The sequence below is a fragment of the Hibiscus syriacus genome, unplaced genomic scaffold (genome assembly GCF_006381635.1).
Source record: "Hibiscus syriacus cultivar Baekdansim isolate YM2019G1 unplaced genomic scaffold, ASM638163v2 tig00112949_pilon, whole genome shotgun sequence".
Classification (NCBI taxonomy): Eukaryota; Viridiplantae; Streptophyta; class Magnoliopsida; order Malvales; family Malvaceae; genus Hibiscus; species Hibiscus syriacus.
In genome coordinates, this window is record NW_024063423.1 from 119,851 (window position 1) to 145,937 (window position 26,087).

Below are 26,087 nucleotides of genomic sequence, written 5' to 3' on the forward strand. Positions count from 1 at the left end.
TGATGCCCTTGAGCACTTCAATCCATAATATATCTGCTTGTATTTTGAACAAAATTACGGTGGGAAGAAAATATTCGTCTTGCAACAACAATCAAGTACCATCGGCAAAAGCATGCTGCTGGAAATAAAAAGTTCTGAAACTTACTAAAACCCAACATGTCCAACCAATCAACACAAGAGAATCACATTTCAAGGGAAACTGGGCTGGGCAATGGGGATATGAGATACTGAACTAGGTTTCTTTCGGGTCGGCCGGGGTCTTTTTCGCAGCCTCTGCAGCTGCTTTCTCTGCTTCAATCTCAGCAACAATGGCATCGATTTCAGCTTCTTCTAGTTGTCGCAGTCCATGCTCGTTTGTCATCACAGCTACTTCTATGTTCTTTCCCCCACTCTCAACAACCTAATTGTTAGAAAGAGAACAAAAGCATAAAGAAACAGGTAAAATAGAATCATGGATGTTCTCATTCGCGGACAAATAAAAACAACAAAATTAATGCATTAACGAAACATGCCAAACAATTTATCTGGCCCCAAGTTTCATGCAAGCATGATCAACCATTATAAATTCACCATTGCCACTGGACAAATTTGTTCCAATGCATGGGCAATCGAACATAAATAACCAACTACACAGGCAGAACTGCATTTGAAACCAAACCACATCGTCTTGATGAATCCTGATAACAGTCTATGGTCTAGATTCCAGCTCAGTTCAACTTTACAATGTAATGCTTTTTACTGTATATCTAATGAACACTTACTAAACGCGGAGGCCCTTCAGCCTTAGAAGAGCATTTCATATATGTACATACAAAAGCATGTAGCACACACCATGGATTCGAGAAGGCAAATCCAACTTAGAAAATAGTTCAAGTTGTCAAATTTGTATTGTATATCTAAAACCACCAAGTCCAACCATAGCATGCACATGTGAAAAGCAAAACTTACTTCGAGCAAAGCACGAATTGCTAACTTCACCGTTTCTTGTCCAGAAGTTTCTTTATAATTTTTCTCAAGAAACTCCCTCATCGAGTTAGAATTTCTTCCGGTTGCATTAGCCTTCCAAGCTGAAAATGTTCCAGATGGATCGGTCTGGTAAAGAGAAGGTACGCCGGTATAAGGATCAAACCCGACAATCAATGTCGAAAGACCGAACGGTTTAACACCGCCACTTTGCGTATACTTCTGTTGCAGACCAGCAATGCATCGTGTTATATATTCAACAGTTGCAGGATCCTCAACTGTAAGCCTATGGCTCTGACATTCGATTCGAGCCCTATTAATCAAGAGTGTTTTTGACCGAAAGAACTTGGGAGACAAGCCAGGACTCCAAGAAGACTGTGTACTATGAAAATCCTTTAAACGCCGCCGTTTAATTTTACTTTCTTTTTCATTTTTAGTTTGGTCAAACTGTATAAAAGGTCCCTATACTATGCGTTCTGGATAAGATTTAGTCCCTCCATTTTACTTTGATAATTTTCAGTCTTCTATCTTTTAGGAATAAATATTTTCAATTACGAAATCAAGTATTTCACATTAATTCTTCAAATTATTTGGTGCGACATATTCTTTTAAACATGTGGTGAAAGGGTGCGCATCAAGAAAATTTTGGGGGTTATAAGGAAATTATAATTTCTTGAAGGGATAAAATATGAATTTATCACTTTTTTAACCTATAATTTTATAATTTGCAAAACATCTAAATTAAAATTTATCATTTAGGGAGGCCAAAGTTCAAGTTTACCGTTGCTTTATCTTAAAACTTTAAATGATAAAGGGGCTAAACTCATAATTTTATCATTTAGAGACACTAAGGCTTAGAGCAGCAACTAAAAAGATGTGGAATGGATGAACTACAAGGTTTTCCTAGAAAACAAATGGCAGAAATATAAGATAAATCTTTAGATAATGCTTTAGTACATGAAGCTTTCCTGTCACTAATTTAATAATATGATAGTGAAATTCATGTCACCAAATGTTTGGGGCGCGGTGTATTCGTGGAAATTTCAAATTTACGTACAATTTAAGTATTTGTTTATATTTTTCTTAATAATATAACATTTAAGTCTTCGAACTTTTATAATTTCGTACTTCTTTTTTAATATAAATTTTTAAATCTCCACTCTTAACATGAAATCTTGTAAACAATAGTTATGCAATATGCACATTCAACGGCAAGGAAAAGAACTTTCAAGTATTGTCTTGAACCTCATTTGAAGTAGAGAGAAATAGCAGCAAAGGCATAGATATGCAGGTCTAAATGCGGATCTTATCTGCAAAGATATGCTTGAAAATCAGTCACCCATTAAATGCACATTCATTGTCAACTCGGATTTCTTTGGGTTTCTCCTGCAATTAACATGATCGAAATCAACCTTGTGTAGAGGAAAACATAGTTAATCGACGAGACCAATCGTGTAATAACTGGAGTCATCGCACGATTGATCACATCACAAAACGATATCATCTCCTTTGAATGTCGTGGACATCGGCATTGTTTCTCCATTTCTCTAGGCATTAAAGATAAGATATTGAAGAACGTGATCCTTTTGCTTCAGTAATTACGCTTTCATAGGTTAAAAAAATAGTGGAGATGCCTTGGATTCACGTGCCCCCACACCCCTTTTTAAGTCAAAAGTCGGCGGCCATTGCACCATAAGCTTAGAGCTGGCAGCAACAAAATCTTCTCACCTCATCCACACGAATCTGGCCCTGCTTTGCTAGATTGTTCCAAGCCCTTCTAGCTTGAACTACCCTCTCATTAATGGCTACTACATATATATAATGTTGTTTTTTGCTTCTGCATGCACACAGTCACACTATATGTACGTTTCTTGGCAAGAAGTTGAGGCGATGAGGGTATCGGATTCACTTGCAGCCAACTGGAATTACCTTTGGGTTGCTAGTATCTTGTTGTTCAAGTTCATGCAGGTCACTGAAACTTTGTGTTTACGAGGGAGATTCCCTAATAAAACTTAACGGAACTGTTGCACGTGGTATTTTTTTATGGGTAAATTACATCATTCATCATTCTCACTTTTATTTTGGTCACTAAAGTTTAAAACTTTTCAATTTAACTACTCAACTTTCAAATTGCTCATATTTTAATCACTCTAATTTATTTTATTAATAATTTTTTGACATGAAACTTTTATTATTATTTTATTAATAATAATTAAAATAAAAAATATATTTGAAAGATAGAGTGATTAAATTTGAAGTAATTTGCAAGTTAAGTAATTAAATTAAAATAAATAAATTTGAATGACCAAAATAGGAGTGACAAGCTAGTTGAGTGATGAATGATGTAATTTACCAATAAAAAAGTGTCATGTTATAATAGTGTCACTAAGTTTTTAACGGCGATGTACCAAAACGAAACAAAAAATAAATGTTAGGTATGCTTTTAAAACAAATGAAAGTTTATATACTAAAACAAAATAAAATTGATAATTTAGGTACTAAACATATAGTTTACCCTAACAATAATAATATACGTAAATACATTATGTGCTTTTAACTCATCTCAAGTCTAAAAAACTTACTCAATGGTCACCACAAGTGGTTTTTGTCCCGAATCTTTGGGGTTGTTTTTTTTTCTAATGAACGTTGCATGCATCTCTTAATCTTTGGGTTTTCCCCCTAATAAACGTTAGGTACATTTAGATTTCTTGGGAAACTAAGTTATGGACACTTAGATTCAAATCTGCTTAAACAGAGATCTTAAGAAATTTACAATATTAGAGTTAATTCGATTTGATTCGAAAAAAATTAGATAAAAAATCAGTTTACAATAATATTAGATATAACTCAATTTAAGAATATTTGATAGAAAAAAAATATAATTACTCGTGTCAAGTTCAAAATTCACATAATTATAGATGGATTTATTTTAAATCTTACGTGAGATAAGAGAAAGAAATTTAATATTTACGAACGAAAACAAAAATAATCTTAAAGAATACCTCTTCAAGATACTTTTATTTACACAATTAAATATAAATGTTATTCTCGAATTGAAAATACTTATAAGATCACTTTATCTTAAACACTCTCTAAGATCAATTTTGCTCTTGTTGAGAATTGAACTCAAGACCTCCCGCTTACTAAACGGGTACTCTAACCAACTGAGCTACAAGAGCTTTATGTTACAACTTTACGATTAAATTGGAAAATAAATAGCTAATTAATTTTAATTACTCGTTCAAATCCACTTAATATGACAATCTTTAGAAGTTTAAATAATTAGACTCGACTTAATTTAAAAATACTATAGGTCAAATTTGCTCTTGTTGAGACTTGAACTCGAGAACTCCCACTTACTAAATGAGTGCTCTAATCAACTAAGCTACAAGAGGTTTACAACTTTGTGATCAAATTAGAAAAAAAAATTATTAATTAATTTTAATTGCTCGTTCAAGTCTACTTAAGTTAGCGATCTTTATAATTTTATAATATTAGAGCTAACTCAACCTAATTTAAAAATATTTGGTAAAAAAATCAATTTATAATAATATTAGAGGCAATTCAATTTAAAAATATTTGATAAAAAAATCTTTAAGTGTCAAACTCAAAATTAAAGATAAATTTTACTTAAACCTCCAAGCTTGGTAACTAAATAGAAGAAATTTGATATTTACAATCCAATGCAAAAAATCTTTTAAAAAATCTCTTCAAATCACTTTCATTCACATATTAAAATACAAGTGTCATGCTCAAATTAAAAGTACTTAAAATTCAACATACAAGTCAAGTAATTTACATAATTTTAAAAATATAAAATAATAATTAAATAAAAGGAAAAAGTGGAGGTGATGGCTACTTTTGTCCTTGAATGAGTACACATGGAACATCAAAATATTATTACAAATAGAGGAGTAGATTACATTTGTTAAAAATCTATCATAAAAAGAGAAGAGCACATGTTGGAGTGATTAAAATGAAAAAGTAAGCAAGTAAGAGGAAGGTAAACATGATTTATACAGGCTACGATTACATTTTTTTTATAGTCTGAGTGATTACAATATAGCATTTGTTCATAATATTTTTTAATCATTGATAACGTGGGCACACCTCACAGATGTAAACGCTCGAACTCAAAACTTTAAAAGAGAATATCACTCGTTTTAATCACCAAGACCATTCAATAAATTCATACAATTATAATTACTCTCCTAATAAGCTTTATGTTTAATGACATCCATCCCCATCTCAGTGGGATCCGTTGCTTGAACCTCATAGTGGATGCCATCAAGCACTCTCCTCAGCCCATCTTTTGATGTTGCGTACAGCATTTTTGCCCTTATTCTCGATGCATCTGGGGACCTAAATAAATTAATAAATGCCCATCATTTTTATTATCTTTAATTTAAATGGCTTTGGACCATCAATTCAGTGGGTGGCATGCAAATTTGCCCCTGGTTTAGTAAAAGAAACTAAAAATGGCGGGGCATTGACTTGGTCAACGGTGATCAATCACCATTGTAAATTTGGTGTTTTTATCCGAATATAGAAGGTATGTTTTAGTTTCATTTTTTACCATTAGCCGTTAAAAAAATAACGGTGATGCTGCCATATTATCATAAGGTAATTTCACATCATCATTGAACAAATTAAAAATATATAATGACATCAATTATGTTAATTTTTTTAACTGTGACCGATTAAAATGAAACAAAACATAACGTTCGTGATAATTTAAAAAAAATAGTTGAATGACCAAATCGTAACCAAAATGATAATTAGTTTACTAACTACATATTTTACCCTTTTTTTGGTATGCATTATTTCCATGTTACCCTTGTATAAATAATGAAGTTCTCATTTTATAAAAGGTAAAATAGTCAACCTTTGTTCTACTAACGAAAAAATTGAAAGAGAATAAACATAGACGAAGTGTATAGAAAAGGCGACGAACCATGCAATGAAGAAGATCTTGCTTTTCCGGCAATTATCAACAGTGACGAAATCGAAGTCAAACACAGCATATCGGCAATCATCCGTCGGCAAAGATGCAGTAAAATCGTCGTAGCTTTCGCCGGAACTGCCGACCTTATCAACGGTCACCAGCCTCGATTGTTCATCGATCTTGAACACTATGTATCTGTCGTAACCGATTTTCGTCCGGGTACGAAATATTAAATTTGGCAGGGAAATTGATGTGAATAAATAATTTTGAAAATAATTTGAGAGTCGCCATCGGCCTTTTGGATCAGGTAGGTCGAATACCTAGAAATTATTATTTTTTTTAAAGAGTTTTAAGAAAACATCAAAAAAAAATGAACTGATCTGCGTTTTATAACCAAAAATTCGTTCTTTTTAGTAAAAAGGGATTCGTGGTCGGTTACGTTTAGGGAAGGATTAGCACCCCTACAACGCCCAAAATTGGTACTTTTTAATTATAAATTGTCTCTATTATTAAAAATTCAAAAAATATATTTAATTTTTAATCTTATTATTTCAAAATTATATAAAAATATTTATTTATTTAAAAATATCTGAAAAGAACTTCTAGTTACCTTAAGACAGCTCTTTTCTTTGATATTGATAAATATTAATTTAAATAATATTGTTTAATTTTTAATTTTAAAATATCAAAATAGGACATCCAGTTGTATTAAGACTGTCCTTTTCTTTGATATTAAAAATAAATATTTAAAAATTACTATTTATTATATGTATATTTATGACTATATAAAAATATTTAACAATATAATAAAATAAAAAATCACTAAAACAATATTTTAAGCGGTAAAATGAAAACATATAAAATAAATAACTAAATTATAATAAAATAAAACTAAATCTAATTCCTAATTAATTGAAATTATAGGTATTAAATATTTTATTTCTAATTTAATAATTTAGTGACCAAAATAAAATTATCTAAAATTCGAATTTTATAATAAAATAAATTAAAAATATGAACTAGGGATTAAAAAAAATTATGTATTAAAATTAAGGGACTAAATCTATCATTTATCCTAAATATATTATTTTAATAAAAGGACTAAATGAATAAAATTAAAATTCAAAGACTGAATTAAAATTATTATAAATTCAGTTTAGTGACCAAAATATAAAATTTACAAGTTGGGAGGACTACGGACGGGATTTAACTATTTTATAATTATGCGTATAGTCCTTCCCGAAACGACGTCGTTCGGGAAGGACTATATATGGTCCAAACCCGGCTGGCCCGAAGGGCCAGCTTTCATTTCTCATTTCCCTCTCTCTCTCTAAACCGAGAGAGTTTAAAACTCTCTCGCCTCTCTCTAGCTTCCCTCACCGGAGGGAAGCCGGTCAACGGTCGGCCACCGTGTGCCGCCGTGATTATCACCGCCGGCCACCACATCCGGTGGCCGGAAAAATTATTTTTTATACTAATAGATAGATCGGACCGTCCTAAGGACGGTTCCGGTATTGTTTCCTCCTAAAAAACTCCCAATCGGAGCGAATCTACAAAAGTACCTTCGGTGTTTCGAAGGTTCCGGTGAGATCCGGTGACGGTTGGGGCTCTCCGATGACAGGGTAAGCTTTTTCCTCTCTTCTCTCTTTTTTTCCTTGCTGCGTTGATGCTGACTGAGATCGTTGGTTTAGTTGTTGTTGTTTTTTTTTCTTTCTCTGTTTTTTTTTTCTCTCCGGTTCTGTCTCGGTTTCTGTCTCTCCTCTTTTTTTTTTCTTCTTGCAGATGGGGTGGTGGCTTTTATAGCCACCACCGTTGTAGCCGTCGAACCGGTCCGAAGAAGGGCTCTCGGTGAGTCACCGGACTACCAGTGGTGACTCACCCCGTAGCTATTGCATGGACGGCTGGTGTTGATCTTCTGGAGTCTTCATTCGGGACGTGGCAGCGGCGGAGGCGGCGAGAAAGTGTCGGCAGCCGCGTGGAAACTGGGGCGGCGCCGCGTGGCCCTAGGGTATCAAACCCTAGGGTTTCCCTCTGGAGCCATCTGGACCGTTGGATCGTGCCAGATCCAACGGTTGTGATGAGGCGGCTGGTTTAGATCAGGGTTAGGAAACCCTAACTGGAAACCCAAATATTTAGGGTTTCTGGTTGGATTTGGACCGGTTCTGGTTGGTTTGTAACTGGGCCGGTCCAGTTGTAATTGGGCCTGTAATTATTATTTTTTATTATTTATTTTTTTAATAATATTTATATATGTATTTAATATATTTAATAATAATAATAATAATGATAATAATAATAATAATAATAATGATATGGGTAAAAAATTAGTATCTTCAGCTGCCCCTCTTTGCTCATTCTTGTGTTAACAAGAATAGGGCAAAGATGAAAAGATAATAAATTTTTTTATCCATTTGGCTTCACTTGATCATAATGGAGATATTGAATAAATTCTTCTCTCTCTCCAGATAAGTTCTTCTTATTATGAACTTTCTGCTGGGGATGATGATGACCTCCTTTCTGTGATAGAGTCATTCAAAAGGTTGAATAAGCTCTTGATGAATTCTTCTCATTATGAACTTTTTTCTAGAAAGGCTGATGCTAATCTATCTCCTTCTGTGATAGCATCAAACAAAGGTTGAACAAACTCTTCTCATTATGAACTTCTTCTTCCTTCTTCAGATGAGTTCTTCTCATTATGAACTTTCTCTGGAAAAGATGATCCATCAAATGATGAATTCATGTAAAAGGTTGAACAAATTCTTCTCATCATGAACTTCTTCTTCCTTCTTCAGATGAGTTCTTCTCATTATGAACTTTTTCTGGAAAAAATGATCCATCAAGTGATGAATTCAGGTAAAAGGTTGAACAAATTCTTCTCATTATGAACTTCTTCTTCCTTCTTCAGATGAGTTCTTCTCATTATGAACTTTCTCTGGAAAAGATGATCCATCAAATGATGAATTCAGGTAAAAGGTTGAACAAATTCTTCTCATTATGAACTTCTTCTTCCTTCTTCAGATGAGTTCTTCTCATTATGAACTTTCTCTGGAAAAGATGATCCATCAAATGATGAATTCAGGTAAAAGGTTGAACAAATTCTTCTCATTATGAACTTCTCCTTCCTTCTTCAGATGAGTTCTTCTCATTATGAACTTTTTCTGGAAAAAATGATCCATCAAGTGATGAATTCAGGTAAAAGGTTGAACAAATTCTTCTCATTATGAACTTCTTCTTCCTTCTTCAGATGAGTTCTTCTCATTATGAACTTCTCTGGAAAAGCTAACCCATCAAATGATAGATTTGAATCTTTGCTAAAATCTTTGAAATTCCTGTTAGAAATTCAACATAGATGAAAATGAATGAAAATGCACCTATTTTTGTAAACACCTAAAATATGATGCATGAATGTTAAGTTATTTGATTTCAGATTGGTGAACTGAGTATTTCTTCAGTTGTAAAAACCCAATAGATCTTCCTTCTTCGAATCAGAGAATCTATCATCTTTGACAAATATAGATGTAGATATAATGTCACAAAACCTCTTGAGAATAAAACTCAATAGTATAGGCTCTTGAAAAGCTTGCATTCAGGCAACATGTTGATTCTGATAACAATTCATCTGATTATGAAGTGACCTTTCAAGATGATTTCACAAATATCGATAGTTCTTCTAATACCGAGAAATCTTGAATTCTGATTCTGATGAAGAGAATAAACTGTTATACTTGACAAAAATGGGATTCTCAGATGCTAAAACTTCAATAGCTTTCTTCCGGTAAAAGATGGGAAGCCATTATGTGATGATCCCAGTTACAAGCAAAGGCGAAACTTGTGCTATGATTTTTGGGAAAGGAATAAGCAAAAGAAGCTTGAAAAGAAACTTCATAATAAAGACGATCATGCAGTTCATCTTTTAATTCCAACGATTGGTTCTGTCCAACCAGATTAGATAACTCAAAGAACACTTCCAGAAGATGCTATTGGCAAATTCATCTTCCAAATTCAATGATTGGTTCTGCCAAATCAGATCAGATAACTCAAAGAACACTTCTAGAAGATGCTATTGGCAAATTCATCTTCCAAATTCAATGATTGGACTAAGATATCACAACACTTATTTGATGTAGAGCCAGAATTTGTAGATTCGAAGTATTTCCATGCTATTACACTGAAAAGGGCTATATTCATAATTCTGCCAATTAAGAATAGATTTTCTCTTATTCTGCTTCCTCCATGTGCTGATGCTTTTCCATTGACAAAGAAATGATGGCTTTCATGGGATCCAAGAACAAAGTTGAACTGTTTATAAACATGTACAGGAAGTGCCAAATTGACAGAAAGGGTCTGTAAGGCTTTTGAAGCTTATGACAATGAGCCACCTTCGAGTGTCCAGAAGTATGTTCTTGATGAGTGCTGAAAATGGAATCTAGTATGGGTTGGAAGGAATAAAGTTACTCCACTTGAACCTGATGAGGTGGAAATGCTTCTAGGTTTCCTTAAAAACCATATACAAGGATCTGTATAGAAACATGTTTCCTAGTGATATCAATGTCTTGTTTCCTTTTGTTGGAATTAGTGCTGCAAAGATCACCTTCTATTGTCTTAGTATATTTTTTGAAAACAAATGTGCAAGAACTGAATGGTGATTGGTTGGAGCAATTGATGAGTATATTTGGCGGATTCGACTTTGTTGTCGGTAGGATCCCGTGTAATAATCTTGATGTTCATGACTTTAAGCTAATGATGATTTGCCTACTTTGTATTCCATGTATTTAAAAGTATTAACATAAAGTGATATTCAGAAATCTTTAAATTATTTCAAAATTATGTTAATTCAATAGAAAAGAATAAATTGAATTTCCAAAAATAAATTGACTCTTAAATAAATTGAACTTGAAATAAATAGAATTGTATTCAAAATTTTGGCAAACATAAGAATAATAAAAATTCAAATGTCTCAACAAATTATAAGCATAAGTATTTCTAAATTAATCAAGTTGACACAATTTAGAGTAATGATGTAAGCTTTTGTCTGGAAGATCTCAAACGTTGTCAAAATGCTTGTAGATGTGAAGTTTCTCCCAAACTGTCAAAATCTTAAGAGAGTTCAATTGCCAGATGCCTAATATCAAACTGCATTTGAGCCGCCTTTTCAGGTTTTCAACTCAAATCCTTCCTTTGGTTACAAGATGCCATTTGCGGGTTTTCACCTTGACCCCCTTTCTTTTTCTTCTCTTTTTTTTTCATTTTCTATTTTTTTTTCTTCTCTTTTTTTCTTCTTCTTTTTTCTTTTCTCTTCAAGCATAATATTTCTTGACAGAATCCGAGTTTACTGGATTTTTCAGAATTTTTCCATCCATTTCTGCCAAGATCAACGCTCCTCCGGAAAAGGCCTTTTTCACAACGTATGGCCCTTCCCAATTAGGCATCCATTTCCCACGGAAATCTTTATGTATAGGCAAGATCTTTTTTAGTACTAGATCACCCTCTTGGAATTCTCTTGGATGTACTTTCTTATCATGAGACTTCATCATCCGTTTTTGATACATCTGTCCATGGCAAATAGCTTTCAATCTTTTCTCCTCAATAAGGTTCAATTGATCAACTCTAGCTTGGATCCATTCAGATTCATCCAATTTTGTTTCTCTCAATATTCGAAGCGATGGAATCTCAACTTCAATTGGTAAGACTGCTTCCATCCCGTAGACTAAAGAAAAAGGTGTTGCCCCAGTAGATGTTCGAACAGTAGTTCGATATGCATATAGAGCAAAAGGTAACTTCTCGTGCCAATCTTTGTAAGTTTCAGTAGTCTTTGTAATGATTCTCTTGATGTTCTTATTTGCTGCTTCAACTGCCCCATTCATTTTTGGACGATACGCCACTGAGTTTGCATGTTTGATCTTAAACTGTGCACAAAGTTCGGTCATCATTTTGTTATTCAGGTTCAGAGCATTATCTGTAATGATCCTTTCTGGTAGGCCATACCGGCAAACTATCTCTTTCTTTATGAATTTACAGACTGTGGACCTCTTAATATTGGTGTATGAAGCAGCTTCAACCCATTTGGTAAAATAATCAATTGCCACAAGGATAAAACAATGTCCATTCGATGCTTTTGGTGTGATTGCCCCAATGACATCTATTCCCCACATAGAAAATGGCCATGGTGATGTCATTACATGTAAAGGAGATGGGGGTACATGAATCTTGTCTGCATATATCTGGCATTTATGACATTTCCTTGCATAATCAATGCAATCTGTGTACATGGTAGCCCAATAGTATCCATATCTCATTATTTTTCTGGCCATAGAAAGACCATTTGCATGTGTTCCACATATTCCACTGTGTACTTCTTCAATGACATTTCGAGCTTCACTGGTATTTAAACATCTCAATAGCATTTGATCATTGCTTCTTCTATACATAATCTCTCCATCAAGAAAATATCCAGCAGCCATTCTTCTCAAGGTTCTTTTATCAATTTCTGATGCATTTGGTGGATAACTTTGATTTTTGATATATTGCAGAATATCATGATACCACGGTTTACCATCTACCTCTTCTTCCACATTATAACAATGTGCAGGAATTTCATACACTTGCATTTTGATTGGCATCATATCAGCTTTCTTAGTTGCCTGAAACATAGCAGCTAATGTAGCCAAAGCATCTGCCATTTGATTTTCTTCTCGAGGGAGATAATTGAAGGTAACTTTCTCGAATTCTTTCACTAATTCGAGTGTAAAATTTCGATATTCCAACAATTTGGGATCTTTTGTTTCCCATTCTCCTCGCAATTGATACACCACCAAAGATGAATCTCCATATATCTTGAGAAATTTGATTTTTCTTTCTATAGCTGCTTTCAATCCCATGACACAAGCTTCATATTCCGCCATGTTATTGGTGCAAAAGAACTCCAGTCTACTTGTAAAAGGATAATAAATATTTTCTGGAGAAATTAACACTGCCCCGATTCCTCGTCCCAAAGCATTAGATGCTCCGTCAAAGTAAAGCTTCCAAGTTGCAAATTCATCATTTGTTCTGACTTCTTCATTCATGGATATGCATAACAGATCTTCATCGGGAAAATTGAAGTTCAAAGGCTGATAATCATTTGATACACGACTGGCCAGAAAATCAGCTATTACACTTCCTTTTATTGCTTTTTGGTTGACATATACAATATCAAACTCGGATAATAACATCTGCCATCTAGCCATTCTGCCTGTCAAAGCTGGTGATTCCATTAAGAATTTCAAAGGATCAAGTTTTGATATCAACCAAGTAGTATGGTATAACATATATTGTCTGAGTCTTCGAGTAGTCCACACCAAAGCACAACATAATTTTTGTATTGGTGGATATCGAACTTCACAATCAGTAAATTTCTTGCTCAGATAATAAATAGCTTTTTCTTTTCTTCCAGATTCATCATGTTGTCCTAGTACACATCCCATCGAATTTTCGAAGACCGTTAAGTAGAGAATTAATGGTCTATCAGGCATTGGTGATACTAAAATTGGGGCATTGGATAAATATTTCTTAATAATATCCAACGTTTCTTGACATTCTTCATTCCAGACTTCAGGATTGTTCTTTCGAAGTAATTTGAACACTGGATCACATTTGTCAGTTAATTGAGAAATGAACCGAGATATATAATTTAATCTTCCCAAAAATCCTCGAACTTCTTTTTTTGTGTTGGGTGGTGGAAGATCTTGAATTGCTTTTACTTTATCTGGATCAATCTCGATTCCTTTTTTGCTGACCACAAATCCCAAAAGTTTTCCGGAAGTTACCCCAAAAGTGCATTTTGCGGGGTTAAGCTTTAATTGATATCTCCTCAACCTCTGGAAAAGCTTCCTCAAATTTTGAATATGTTCTTCTTCAGTTCGGGATTTGGCAATCATGTCATCCACGTATACTTCAATCTCTTTATGCATCATGTCATGAAACAAAGTTACCATGGCTCTTTGATATGTTGCCCCTGCATTTTTCAATCCAAATGGCATCACTTTATAACAGAATGTGCCCCACATGGTTATAAATGTTGTCTTTTCCATGTCTTCAGGATTCATTTTTATCTGATTATATCCTGAAAAGCCATCCATAAATGAAAACCATGCATGTCCTGCAGTATTGTCCACCAATGTGTCTATGTGGGGTAATGGAAAACTATCTTTTGGACTAGCTTTGTTGAGATCTCTGTAATCCACACACATTCGAACTTTCCCATTTTTCTTTGGTACGGGCACAATGTTGGCTACCCATTCTGGGTATTTAGCTGCCTGTAGGAAACCTGCATTGATCTGTTTCATTACTTCTTCTTTGATTTGCAACAACATTTCTGGCCTCATTCGTCTGAGCTTTTGTTGGACTGGTTTATATTCGGGATTGATTGGAAGCTTGTGTGTCACTATATATGTGCTCAAACCAGGCATATCTTGATAAGACCAGGCAAATATATCTTTGAACTCTTGAAGGAGATTTATCAATTCTTGTTTTATCTGGATTGTCAGAGTAGTACCAATTTTCACCTCTTTTATTTCTTCATCTGTTCCCAAATTCACAGTCTCAACCTCTTCCTTGTGGGGTAGAATTTGTTTGTCTTCTTTTTCTACCAATCTTAATAGTTCAGTAGGAACATCACATTCCAGTTCATCATCACAACCATTGATTTCTTCCAGACATATAGGATACTCTAAATTTATCAATGGATTAAATTTAGGAATACACATGCTATTAACACTGTGACACCTGCAAATTTAAATCGGACATATTTCCGAAAGAATATAGTAAATTTATGAAATAAATAAATGTAAAAATGTAAGAAAATGTAAAGAATGATTGCCATCTGAAAATTTTAAAGAAAAGTTCTTATATTTAACATAATTTCTTTTACAAGATAACAAAAAGTTTTCATATTTTTGAGCTAAACATAAAGATTAGTTCTGAATATTACTCTGCATTAATATTAAAAACTATAGGAAGATCTTCAGTGGTCCAATTGGTGAGTATTTCTCCAGGAAGACATGGTCGAATCCTATCCAAGTATTTGCCAGTTTTGTTGTCATTCGTGATCATGTTGATAAATAATCCATTCATAGCTTCTTCAACTATGTCTTGATCTTTCGTCAACTTTTCTTCTTTAAAGGCTTCAACAAGCTGCTGTTCCACATTAATTGTTCCCCCTGATCTGAATGTTGTCTTCAACTGTGGGAAAGACATGTGTTTCCAAAGGATTTCTCCTCCTTTCAATTTTGCCTTTCTGTCTTCACATTTTCTTTTCATCTCTTTGTTCTTTTGCTGAAGATTGGGCTTAAACCCTAGCCCAAAACGGTCTTTTTTCATCTTTATACTGATAGGAACTGAAATCCCTTGAAGATTCTTTCCTAGACCTCTCCCAGTTTTAGCTCCGATGCCTAAAGTTTGTTGTACCGTCATCTTGGTGCAATCCGACAGTCTGGGATATGGAATTTTGCTTCCTTCTGCAATAAAGGTTGCATTTACAAATTCAAGAGCTCGAAAAGAGCATTCAAGAGCCTCATCATTGGTGTCGATATATGGAACATCGCTTGTTACAGACGCAATGATTTCTTCTTCAGCACTGACGCATATTAGTTGTCCCTCAACAACAAATTTCAATTTCTGATGTAATGAAGAAGGAACGGCTCCTGCTGAATGAATCCATGGCCTTCCTAATAGACAATTATATGTAGGGTGGATGTCCATCACTACAAAGTCAATATTGTACACAACTGGGCCAATTAACAATGGTATTTCCATTTTCCCAAGCACTTCTTTTTGAGTACCATCAAATGCTCGTACCACATTCTGATAACTCTTCATGTGTGATTGATCCAGAGGCATTCTTTGAAGTGTAACTAGGGGCATCAAGTTGAGAGCGGATCCATGTTCAATCAATACTCCTGGCAACACATGACCATGACAATGTGTCGTGATGTTCAAAGCTTTTACTGACCCCATTCCGCCTTCCGGTATTTCATCGTCTGTGAATGTTATGTAATTGTCAGCGGCTATATGTCCCACAATTCTGTCAAGTTTATTGAGGGATATATCTTCGGGGATAAATGTTTGATTGAGAATTTTCATCAAAGCATTTCTATGTGCTTCTGAATTCATCAATAGATCAAGAATAGAAATTCTCGCTTGTTGTTTGTGTAGTTGTTCAACCACACTATACTCACTATGTTTCAAGAATTTCAAAAATTCTTGAGCTTGTTTTTCTGTCACAGGCTCATTAAATGCTGGAAGGGATTCATCCTCAAATACCTTCTGAGGTATTGCCATGGCTTTTCCTTTTGCTTTCGCTTGTTCTGAAGCATTGGATGTTTCGGGAGAGTAACATCTCCCACTTCTTGTAAAGAAACCGACCTCGCTCACTGCTTCAGATGTCGATGTTGTACTCAGGCTTTGTATTTTCTTTTCTGTTTTATCTAGAGAAACAGATCCTCCTACCATTGAAACATTGGTAGTATAATTCCAAGGTACCCTGCGGGTATCTTTGTATGGAAATGGTAGAGGAGTGGTAATAACTACTTTTGGCTTTATTGGTGCAGGAATCACCGTAGATGATTTCACATTAATGATCACAGGATCATTTATTCTTTGACTCGGTTTAGAATCCTCTGATGAGCAAACATCATCTTCTTTTTTCCCGGGTTCTTCTTCAAAGAATTCTATTTCTCTGTTGTTCATCAATTTTTGCACCAAATCTCTAAACTCAGGACATAGTTGTATTTTATGCCCTTTCTCCTGATGATATTCACAATAATTCTTGCCTTCATTCTGCTTTGGCCTGAATTGTTGTGGAATTATACCGGCTAAAGAAAGTTGTTGGAATATCCAAACAAACGGAGATTTAATTTCAGAAATGTCAGTCTTTGCTTTCTTTCTGTTCTCTTCCTGAATTGCATTCACGTTTTTATCTCCATGATTTGGCAATGGATGACTTGATGCTGATGGTGTATTGAATTCCAACTTCCCGGTGTTGATCAAATTTTGAACCACCCTTTTGAATGCTAAACAGTTTTCAATGGAATGACCCGTAATTCCTTCATGGTAAACACATTGTGCCTTTGTATCATACCAAGGAGGAAATGGTGGTTGCATGGGAACCAAAGGATAAGGCCGTATAACATCTGCTTTTAACAGCGAATCATAGATCTCTGCATATGGTACTGGTAAAGGTGTAAAAGACAACCTTTCATTTTCCTTTCGAGATCCTCTGGACTCTGCTCGATTAGTGTTTGTTTCCTCTTTCTGAACCCTTGGCTGGGTTATTGTAACACTTTTCGATGAATCCTTGCTGTAAGAATTTGCATTGTTAACTTCATTCTCCTTTTTCCGGTACGTAGGTCTTTTGGAACTAGACCCATCATTTGATTCAATCTTGCCACTTTTCAAGACATTTTCAATTAATTCTCCAGAAATGACCAAATCTGCAAAATTTCTGGTTGCATTCCCCATGAGATGGTTTAAATAAGGAGCCTTTAATGTATGGACAAACATTATTGTGGCCTCTTTTTCTGACAAAGGTGGTTGAACTTGGGCCGCAGTGTCACGCCATCTCTGGGCATACTGTCTGAATGTTTCATTATTCTTTTTCTCCAAGTTTTGGAGAGTCCATCTATCAGGAACCATGTCTGTTACATGGCGATACTGATCTAAGAATGCTTTAGCCAGATCTTTCCAGGATCTAATGTTGGCTTTGGTCAATTGAGTATACCATTTTAAAGCCGGTCCTGTCAAACTATCCTGAAAGCAGTGAATTAACAATTTCTCGTCCTTCACATATCCTGCCATTCTTCGACAAAACATAGTAATGTAGGATGAAGGGCATGTAGTACCGTTATATTTATCAAATTCGGGAGCTTTGAACTTGATAGGGAGGATTAGGTCTGGAACCAAACTCAACTCACTAGCATCAAACCCATAGAACGATTCAGTTATTTCTACGGATTTCATTCGTTCTTCTAAGCTCTTGATCTGTCTGGTCAGTTCTTCATTTACTTTTTGTTTCTCATTCAGCTCATTCAAATCTGGGATCAAATGTTCAGTATTAAGATCCCCTATTTTCACATCGGATATAAGCGGATTTTTGCTTGAAGATGCAGGATCCACTTGTTGATCTTCATGAGGTTTGACTTCTTGTAATGCAGATGTACGAGCATTGATTTGTATAGGTGTAGTACCAGAATGATAAATTGGTTCTGGTGGGAAACCTAGAGGATATATGGGTTCTTGGTCAAAAGATACAGGATTTTCATGCATTTTTCCACTGATAGCCTGCCTTTTAAACATGTCCTCTATCTTCTTCATCATACTGTCTTGTGAATTTGCAATACTAGCTTCAATTTTTTCCAGCTTCATTCTCATTTCTTCTTGTTCTTTATGATGCTGTTCCTCAATACGCTGTATTTTATCCTCCATAATTCTCCTAGTAGCTTGTCTAGTACCGTATTGATGTTGTATTTCTCTTTTGGCCAGAGTAACTGCGATTGAAAAATCTTTTAATATTATTTTTTTCAAATTTTAATTAATAAATTTTAACTTAATAAATAATAATTCATAGCGAAAATTATGAAATGAATGATGAATGTATGCAAAATGTATGTATGCAAAAAACATTGATCCCAAAAAGTTAACTGTCATAGAACAACTTTCATCGGCATACAAAAGTTTCTTTATAATAGTTCAGAACTACAGATAAGGCGTAGCTTTCCTATTAAGCTCTATAATTTCTTTCATTAACCATGAAACCTTCTTTCCGCACTTAGAAACTGGATCAACATGATGCTCAATTATTTTGGCTTCAACAGCTAATTCCCCAATATATCTAGCAACTTCGCTCATTTGTACCATGGCCTCGAACACCATATTGCTTCTTTCTTCACTTCTTTCGACATAGAACTCAGTTGACTTTTGCCATTGTTCATTTGTTTCTTCAAGAGTCTGCTCTAACTCAGTGATTCTGACTTGACAATTGTGCAGAATTTTTTCAAGATCTCTAATGCGTCTTCGTAGTGAAGCATTTTCCTCATTACTTTCTTTGAGATCATTAGGTCCTAGACGAACCTTTTCTTGAAACAATGATTCTTCAAGTTGCAAAATGTAAGCATTAAACTCTGAGTTTTTATTTCTAGACTGATCCAGATCTTCTTCAAGTTTTGTTCGTGCTTCTTGTGTTCTTTGATTAAGCTTCTGGATTTGAACATCCTTGTTTCTGTATCTTCGCATCCAATTTCTAGCCACTTCCTGCTCTACCTCAAGTCTGGTGTTGAAATTTTTTCTTTCCAGCTCCCATTTTTCTTTTTCAACATTGGATTCTTCCATCTTTTGGCCTCTGACTTCAAGTTCAGCAATCAACTGGTTCATTTCAGATTCAAATCCCTTGAACATGATATTTTTCTCGCCTTCAAATTTATCAAAGATGTCATTCTTCATCTCTTCTAAATCTTTGGCTCGATCCCTTTCTCTTTGCATTTCATTCATGATCTCGCGGTGTTCAGCCTTGTGTTTTATAATTCGCTCTCTCCTGTCAACCTCGAAATCTTCCATTTTTTGCTTTCCTTTTTCCAGGCTTTTGAGTAGACGGTTATTCTTTCCTTTCAGATCTTCAACTCGTCTTTTCTCAATGTTCAATTCTCTGGTCATCTGTACCATCGATTGGCTGGGTCCTGATGCTTTTCGGGATTTATATAACTCCTGGTAATTTTTCTGTAAGGATCTGTACTCATCCTCACCTTTTTCTTTATCTTTTCTCAACATTGCACATTGTGATGAATGAAAGTCAATGTCAACCCCCAACATAGCTTTATCTTGTCTCATTTGCTCTAACTCTTTCGACCAAACATCTCTTTCTGCTTCAAACTCAGCTTTCAAGATTTCAATCTCTGATGGAACCACCTTAATGCGATCTTCCATAGAAATATCCTCATTTTGATCTGGTAGAGGAATATTTTCGTTTTTTCTGACAGATCTCCAATCTTCATAATCAGGAGTTAGCATTTCTTTTGCTGCTTTAGCTCGGATACAAAAAGTTGTTTTCCAAGCTGTAACGGCTTCCATGATGTTTCTTTTATAATTTTTGCTGTGGAATGCGAACTCAGATGACTGTAATCCAGCAGTGACAGGTACAAATTGACGACCTTCATATTGTCTTATAACCAGAAGTGGTGCATATCCAATTCCTCCCCATAATCCGAGCATCATTATCCAGTTGTAATCACCACACCTGTAAAAGAATTCCCTTTGTATTTGCCACGGAGCTCGCCAAACAACGTCATTGCTTTGCAGATTTCGAAAGGCATTAATCCACATATCTTTCTTAATTTCTTTCGGCCATTCCTGCTCTATAAATTCTTTTAATGGTGAGTAATCCGTATTGAAGCGTCGGTATGAAACCTTTTCCGTCCTCCAGAAATGACTACGGATCCAAACATATAACAACTGGGTACACCCTGAGAATCGTCCACCTCCTAACCTTCTGCAAGCATTTAACGATCTGAAGGTCTCTGCTAGGATTGCAGAAACAGGATTAATCTTCTTCGGTAGCTGTTCAAACAAATCTACCACTGCAGCTTCGACATATCCCAATACTTTTGGGAAGATGACCATACCATATATACCCAGAGCAAATAGATCGAATCGTACTTTAATATCTGGATGGCTTTGAATAAGTTCTCTGATGTTGGTCCAAGCTATGCCTTCGCTTTCGCCTTTTTGTTTTGTACGGGATACTACCCATTCTTCTCGTACCCCGGCAATCTTTGCTAATTTAACTCGAAAGGGTTGAGTTTTAATTGACTTTGAATATATTCGATTCTCCAAAGCACCTTCAAGATGTAACAAAGTTGTATATTCTTCAATAGTAGGGACCAAGTCCTCCTTATTGAAAGTGAAGCAATTGTACCCTGGATTCCAGAATTGAACTAGGGCTCTGAGTAATTCATCATCAACTTCTACATAGAGCAGATATGGGATGTCTCCGTAAGTCTGATAAAACTACAATTTTTTGTTTGAATCCCAACTTTCCCAAATGCTTCGCAAATCTTGCATATCATTTCTTTTTAATGAAACTGGAGCATAACTGGCCAAGTCAGATATATAATCATCCTGCAGACTGTCTCCTTCTTGTCTTTGTAAGTCTTCAGCCCACTGTCTTACTTCTGAGTTTAGAATTACTTGATTTGAACACTTTTTATCCATAGATGAAGGCTTTCCAATGAGACAATTAACACAAGGATCAATGTCTTTTATCCTTCATGATGCAATGCAAACAGAAAAATAATGAACACACAAAAAGAAAATAAGTTAGTTTAAAGAATAATAACATTTACATAAATATTCTTTATTTAAACATGCTTTTCTGAATTTAAATAATTTAAATAAACATGTAATTTAAACAATAAATAAATTAACAGAAAAGACAGAAATCATTTCTCTTGTGTGTACACCTATTTTGGATAAAATTTCGGCATGACTTCGGATTGGAAGAGTTTCTAAGGTTTTTTATATGCAGGGTTTCAGATCTAGGAGTAAAGGTACTCGAATTGTCCATGTTAGTGCCCCCTTAGGCTGCTAACCCTCAATCCTAGTCCATTACAGACTAAAGTGGATCGAGTTCAATTCGAGGGGATACATTTCTCTATGCCTGACACGGAGAATAAATTCTCACGAAGACATAGAGCATATGAACCCCGAAAGTTACTTGCTAGGTCTAACACGGAGAATAAATTCTCACGAAGACGTTGCTTTCACTCCCACTTAAAAGGGACAACTCAATTATAGAGCTTTATGTAATGCAATGCAAGTGTTGTGTGTGAGGAGAAATGTTCAGACCTTTGACAGAAAAATAAATACTGAAATAAAATACTTGCAAATAAAATAAAACATATAAATATTATAAAAATAATAAATAAATAAAAAATTTGAAAAGAAAGAATTAAAAATTAAATATATAAATTTTTAATTTTTAACTAATAGAGACAATTTATAATTAATTTTTAAAAGTTTGACCAGGTCCCCAGCAGAGTCGCCAAGCTGTCGTAACCGGTTTTCGTCCGGGCACGAAATATTAAATTTGGCGGGGAAATTGATGTGAATAAATAATTTTGAAAATAATTTGAGAGTCGCCATCGACCTTTTGGATCAGGTAGGTCGAATACCTAGAAATTATTTTTTTTTAAAGAGTTTTAAGAAAACATCAAAAAAAAAATGAACTGATCTGCGTTTTATAACCAAAAATTCGTTCTTTTTAGTAAAAAGGGATTCGTGGTCGGTTACGTTTAGGGAAGGATTAGCACCCCTACAACGCCCAAAATTGGTACTTTTTAATTATAAATTGTCTCTATTATTAAAAATTCAAAAAATATATTTAATTTTTAATCTTATTATTTCAAAATTATATAAAAATATTTATTTATTTAAAAATATCTGAAAAGAACTTCTAGGTACCTTAAGACAGCTCTTTTCTTTGATATTGATAAATATTAATTTAAATAATATTGTTTAATTTTTAATTTTAAAATATCAAAATAGGACATCCAGTTGTATTAAGACTGTCCTTTTCTTTGATATTAAAAATAAATATTTAAAAATTACTATTTATTATATGTATATTTATGACTATATAAAAATATTTAACAATATAATAAAATAAAAAATATCACTAAAACAATATATTTTAAGCGGTAAAATGAAAACATATAAAAATAAATAACTAAATTATAATAAAAATAAAACTAAATCTAATTCCTAATTAATTGAAATTATAGGTATTAAATATTTTATTTTCTAATTTAATAATTTAGTGACCAAAATAAAATTATCTAAAATTCGAATTTTATAATAAAATAAATTAAAAATATGAACTAGGGATTAAAAAAAATTATGTATTAAAATTAAGGGACTAAATCTGTCATTTATCCTAAATATATTATTTTAATAAAAAGGACTAAAATGAATAAAATTAAAATTCAAAGACTGAATTAAAATTATTATAAATTCAGTTTAGTGACCAAAATATAAAATTTACAAGTTGGGAGGACTACGGACGGGATTTAACTATTTTATAATTACGCGTATAGTCCTTCCCGAAACGACGTCGTTCGGGAAGGACTATATATGGTCCAAACCCGGCTGGCCCGAAGGGCCAGCTTTCATTTCTCATTTCCCTCTCTCTCTAAACCGAGAGAGTTTAAAACTCTCTCGCCTCTCTCTAGCTTCCCTCACCGGAGGGAAGCCGGTCAACGGTCGGCCACCGTGTGCCGCCGTGATTATCACCGCCGGCCACCACATCCGGTGGCCGGAAAAATTATTTTTTATACTAATAGATAGATCGGACCGTCCTAAGGACGGTTCCGGTATTGTTTCCTCCTAAAAAACTTCCAATCGGAGCGAATCTACAAAAGTACCTTCGGTGTTTCGAAGGTTCCGGTGAGATCCGGTGACGGTTGGGGCTCTCCGATGACAGGGTAAGCTTTTTCCTCTCTTCTCTCTTTTTTTCCTTGCTGCGTTGATGCTGACTGAGATCGTTGGTTTAGTTGTTGTTGTTTTTTTTTCTTTCTCTGTTTTTTTTTTCTCTCCGGTTCTGTCTCGGTTTCTGTCTCTCCTCTTTTTTTTTTTTTCTTCTTGCAGATGGGGTGGTGGCTTTTATAGCCACCACCGTTGTAGCCGTCGGACCGGTCCGAAGAAGGGCTCTCGGTGAGTCACCGGACTACCAGTGGTGACTCACCCCGTAGCTATTGCATGGACGGCTGGTGTTGATCTTCTGGAGTCTTCATTCGGGACGTGGCAGCGGTGGAGGCGGCGAGAAAGTGTCAGCAGCCGCGTGGAAACTGGGGCGGCGCCGCGTGGCCCTAGGGTATCAAACCCTAAGGTTTCCCTCTGGAGCCATCTGGACCGTTGGATCGTGCCAGATCCAACGGTTGTGATGAGGCGGCTGGTTTAGATTAGGGTTAGGAAACCCTAACTGGAAACCCAAATATTTAGGGTTTCTGGTTGGATTTGGACCGGTTCTGGTTGGTTTGTAACTGGGCCGGTCCAGTTGTAATTGGGCCTGTAATTATTATTTTTTATTATTTATTTTTTTAATAATATTTATATATGTATTTAATATATTTAATAATAATAATAATGATAATAATAATAATAATGATAATAATAATAATAATAATAATAATAATAATAATGATATGGGTAAAAAATTAGTATCTTCAGTATCGATAAACTTTCTTCCATTTCATCTCCATGAATGAGTTCTTGCACTCATCGGCGACCCACATCCCGGTCGTAGCCTATAGTATCATACACCCGAATCGAGTGAATTACGTAAAATTAAAATTAAATTGAAAATAAGAAGAAAAAAACGGGCATAAGAATTGAATGGGATCTACCATCTTGAATGCCATGGCCATTGTTGAAGGGTTGTTTGACTGAGTTCAATTCGTCGCTTTTTCTTCTTTTTGCCGCTGAAACTTGAAAGCGTCGGAGATGAGAACTGAAAGCTGCAATGGGATTTATATAAAGAAATAGGATCTGTAAATGCCACTAAACTTCACTGATAATTACAACTCAGTCTATTACCTTGCAATGATATGCGCAGTAAATAGTTGTCTTAAATAGGATTAGGAGAGTTCATCCTCTGAAATAGAATCTGACCTGGTTGATTAAAAAGTTTAAGGGTAAATTATAAATTTCACTATTTAATTTTATTTTCATTTCTATTTTGCCTATTAAAGTTTAATTTTTCTCTTTGTTTCACAACTGTTTTATGAAGAAAATAATTTAACAATAAAATACTTAATAATTTTTATTATATTGAATGAATGTTAAAAATAAGATTATTTGGTTAATTACCTTCCTAGTAAATGCAATATGACAAATTAACCTATTATCGTATTATTTAAACATGACTACATATTCCGATTACAATTAATTTGAAGTTTAATAAGTTACATCGCTTTTAAAAACTTTGGTAATAAATTAAATATTAAATAATTATTTCCAATAGTGTAATACACAAGACCTATTTTCATTGTAATTAATTATTTTGTCTATAAAATTTTAACTTGATTGATATTTTTCAAAGACATTATATTTAAATATGTTCGAATACACATATTTTAAATTTAAACGTATAAAAAAGATTATGAGTAATTTTTACATCATATTTAAAAATATCTTATTTGAAAATTATTTAAAGGAACAATAATTATTTAAAAAAAAATTATTGGGCTGCAAAAGACAGGAAGCAGATGCAGCATTTTTATCAATCATCATCAATGTTTATAAAAGGGTGTACCAATTCCATGTAGGAGAAATCTGAAAGTTGCTTTTGCTTGAACTGGAAATACAGCGGTCCTATCTAGAGATGCACAGAAGCCGGATTTCAATCCGATCCGGATCGGATAAAAATCGATCCGGTTTTTTCTCCAACCCAATAACCGGATTTTAAAAAAACCAGATCGGATCCTAATCAGTTTGGAGGGCCGGATGGTGTAACCGGTTTCGGTTTGCAAAAAAATCGGATTTTTTTCCGGATAAAAAACCGGTTTTTTATCCGGTTTGAAAAAACCCGGTTTTTAATCTGGTAAAAAAACCGGTCGTTCAATTTTTTCTCAAACTGGTTATACTATCCGATTTTTAAATATCCGATCCGGTTTAAAAAATACCGGTTTTTCCAAAATCCGGTTTCGAATATTTTTTTAGACAAAATAGGATATTCGGTTTTTTTGTGCACCTCTAGTCCTATCACGGATAGGACATCGAATTCGAATATTATGGATAACAAAAATTACAACTTTTGAGATTAATTCTAAATTATCTATAAATTTAATCGACATTTTTACTATTACAGGACAGAGATTAGGAAGATCTATCGATGAAACAAGACATGCTACAATGGTGAAGTGAGCAAGTGGTATAGAGGCGTTTTGTTTATATAAAAGGTGCCTGGCTTGAATTTCATGCAGGGATGGGCACAAAATTTATTAGTGAGGGTAAATTATTAAAATTTTAAGGGGCGAAAATAAAATTTTAATAGAAATATATCTAAAATACGTAGAAGATTTAAATTTCTAGAGGGACGATTATCCTCACCTGTCCCCTCTCGATCTATCTCTGATTTCATGCATGTACCTCTCTAATC

General features: G+C 34.3%; 2 protein-coding genes and 1 non-coding gene across 3 annotated transcripts; all 3 read right to left on the reverse strand.

Annotated features, from left to right (window-relative positions):
• Positions 1-207: 207 nt before the first annotated feature.
• LOC120184795 (proteasome subunit alpha type-7-like) lies at positions 208-2,927 on the reverse strand. Its single transcript, XM_039189171.1, has 4 exons — positions 2,893-2,927; positions 2,692-2,800; positions 949-1,410; positions 208-400 (listed from the first exon to the last, which is right to left on the reverse strand). The coding sequence occupies exons 1-4, from the start codon at positions 2,925-2,927 to the stop codon at positions 233-235; spliced, it is 774 nt and encodes a 257-aa protein (XP_039045102.1). The 3' UTR covers positions 208-232.
• Positions 2,928-4,068: 1,141 nt separating this feature from the next.
• TRNAT-AGU lies at positions 4,069-4,142 on the reverse strand. Its single transcript has one exon. It is a non-coding gene; the product is annotated as a tRNA-Thr (tRNA).
• A 983-nt stretch (positions 4,143-5,125) lies between these two features.
• LOC120184773 (actin-depolymerizing factor 5-like) lies at positions 5,126-24,424 on the reverse strand. The gene is made up of 4 exons (XM_039189152.1): positions 24,334-24,424; positions 24,161-24,234; positions 5,918-6,103; positions 5,126-5,325 (listed from the first exon to the last, which is right to left on the reverse strand). Exons 1-4 carry the CDS (start codon positions 24,352-24,354, stop codon positions 5,175-5,177), a joined length of 432 nt encoding a protein of 143 aa, XP_039045083.1. The 5' UTR covers positions 24,355-24,424; the 3' UTR covers positions 5,126-5,174.
• Between the last annotated feature and the right edge of the window lie 1,663 nt (positions 24,425-26,087).

Excerpts from the sequence above, each read along its gene's own strand:
- LOC120184773 (XM_039189152.1), bottom strand. The coding sequence starts at position 24,354 with ATGGCCATGGCATTCAAGATG. Across the intron at positions 6,104-24,160 it reads AAATGGAAGAAAGTTTATCG|ATACATAGTGTTCAAGATCG; the intron begins ATACTGAAGATA and ends CGGTTACGACAG. Across the intron at positions 5,326-5,917 it reads AAGATCTTCTTCATTGCATG|GTCCCCAGATGCATCGAGAA; the intron begins GTTCGTCGCCTT and ends TAATTTATTTAG.
- LOC120184795 (XM_039189171.1), bottom strand. The coding sequence starts at position 2,927 with ATGAACTTGAACAACAAGATACTAGCAACCCAAAG. Across the intron at positions 2,801-2,892 it reads AAGATACTAGCAACCCAAAG|AAGCAAAAAACAACATTATA; the intron begins GTAATTCCAGTT and ends GTGTGCATGCAG. Across the intron at positions 1,411-2,691 it reads GCCAGATTCGTGTGGATGAG|TTTGACCAAACTAAAAATGA; the intron begins GTGAGAAGATTT and ends CCTTTTATACAG.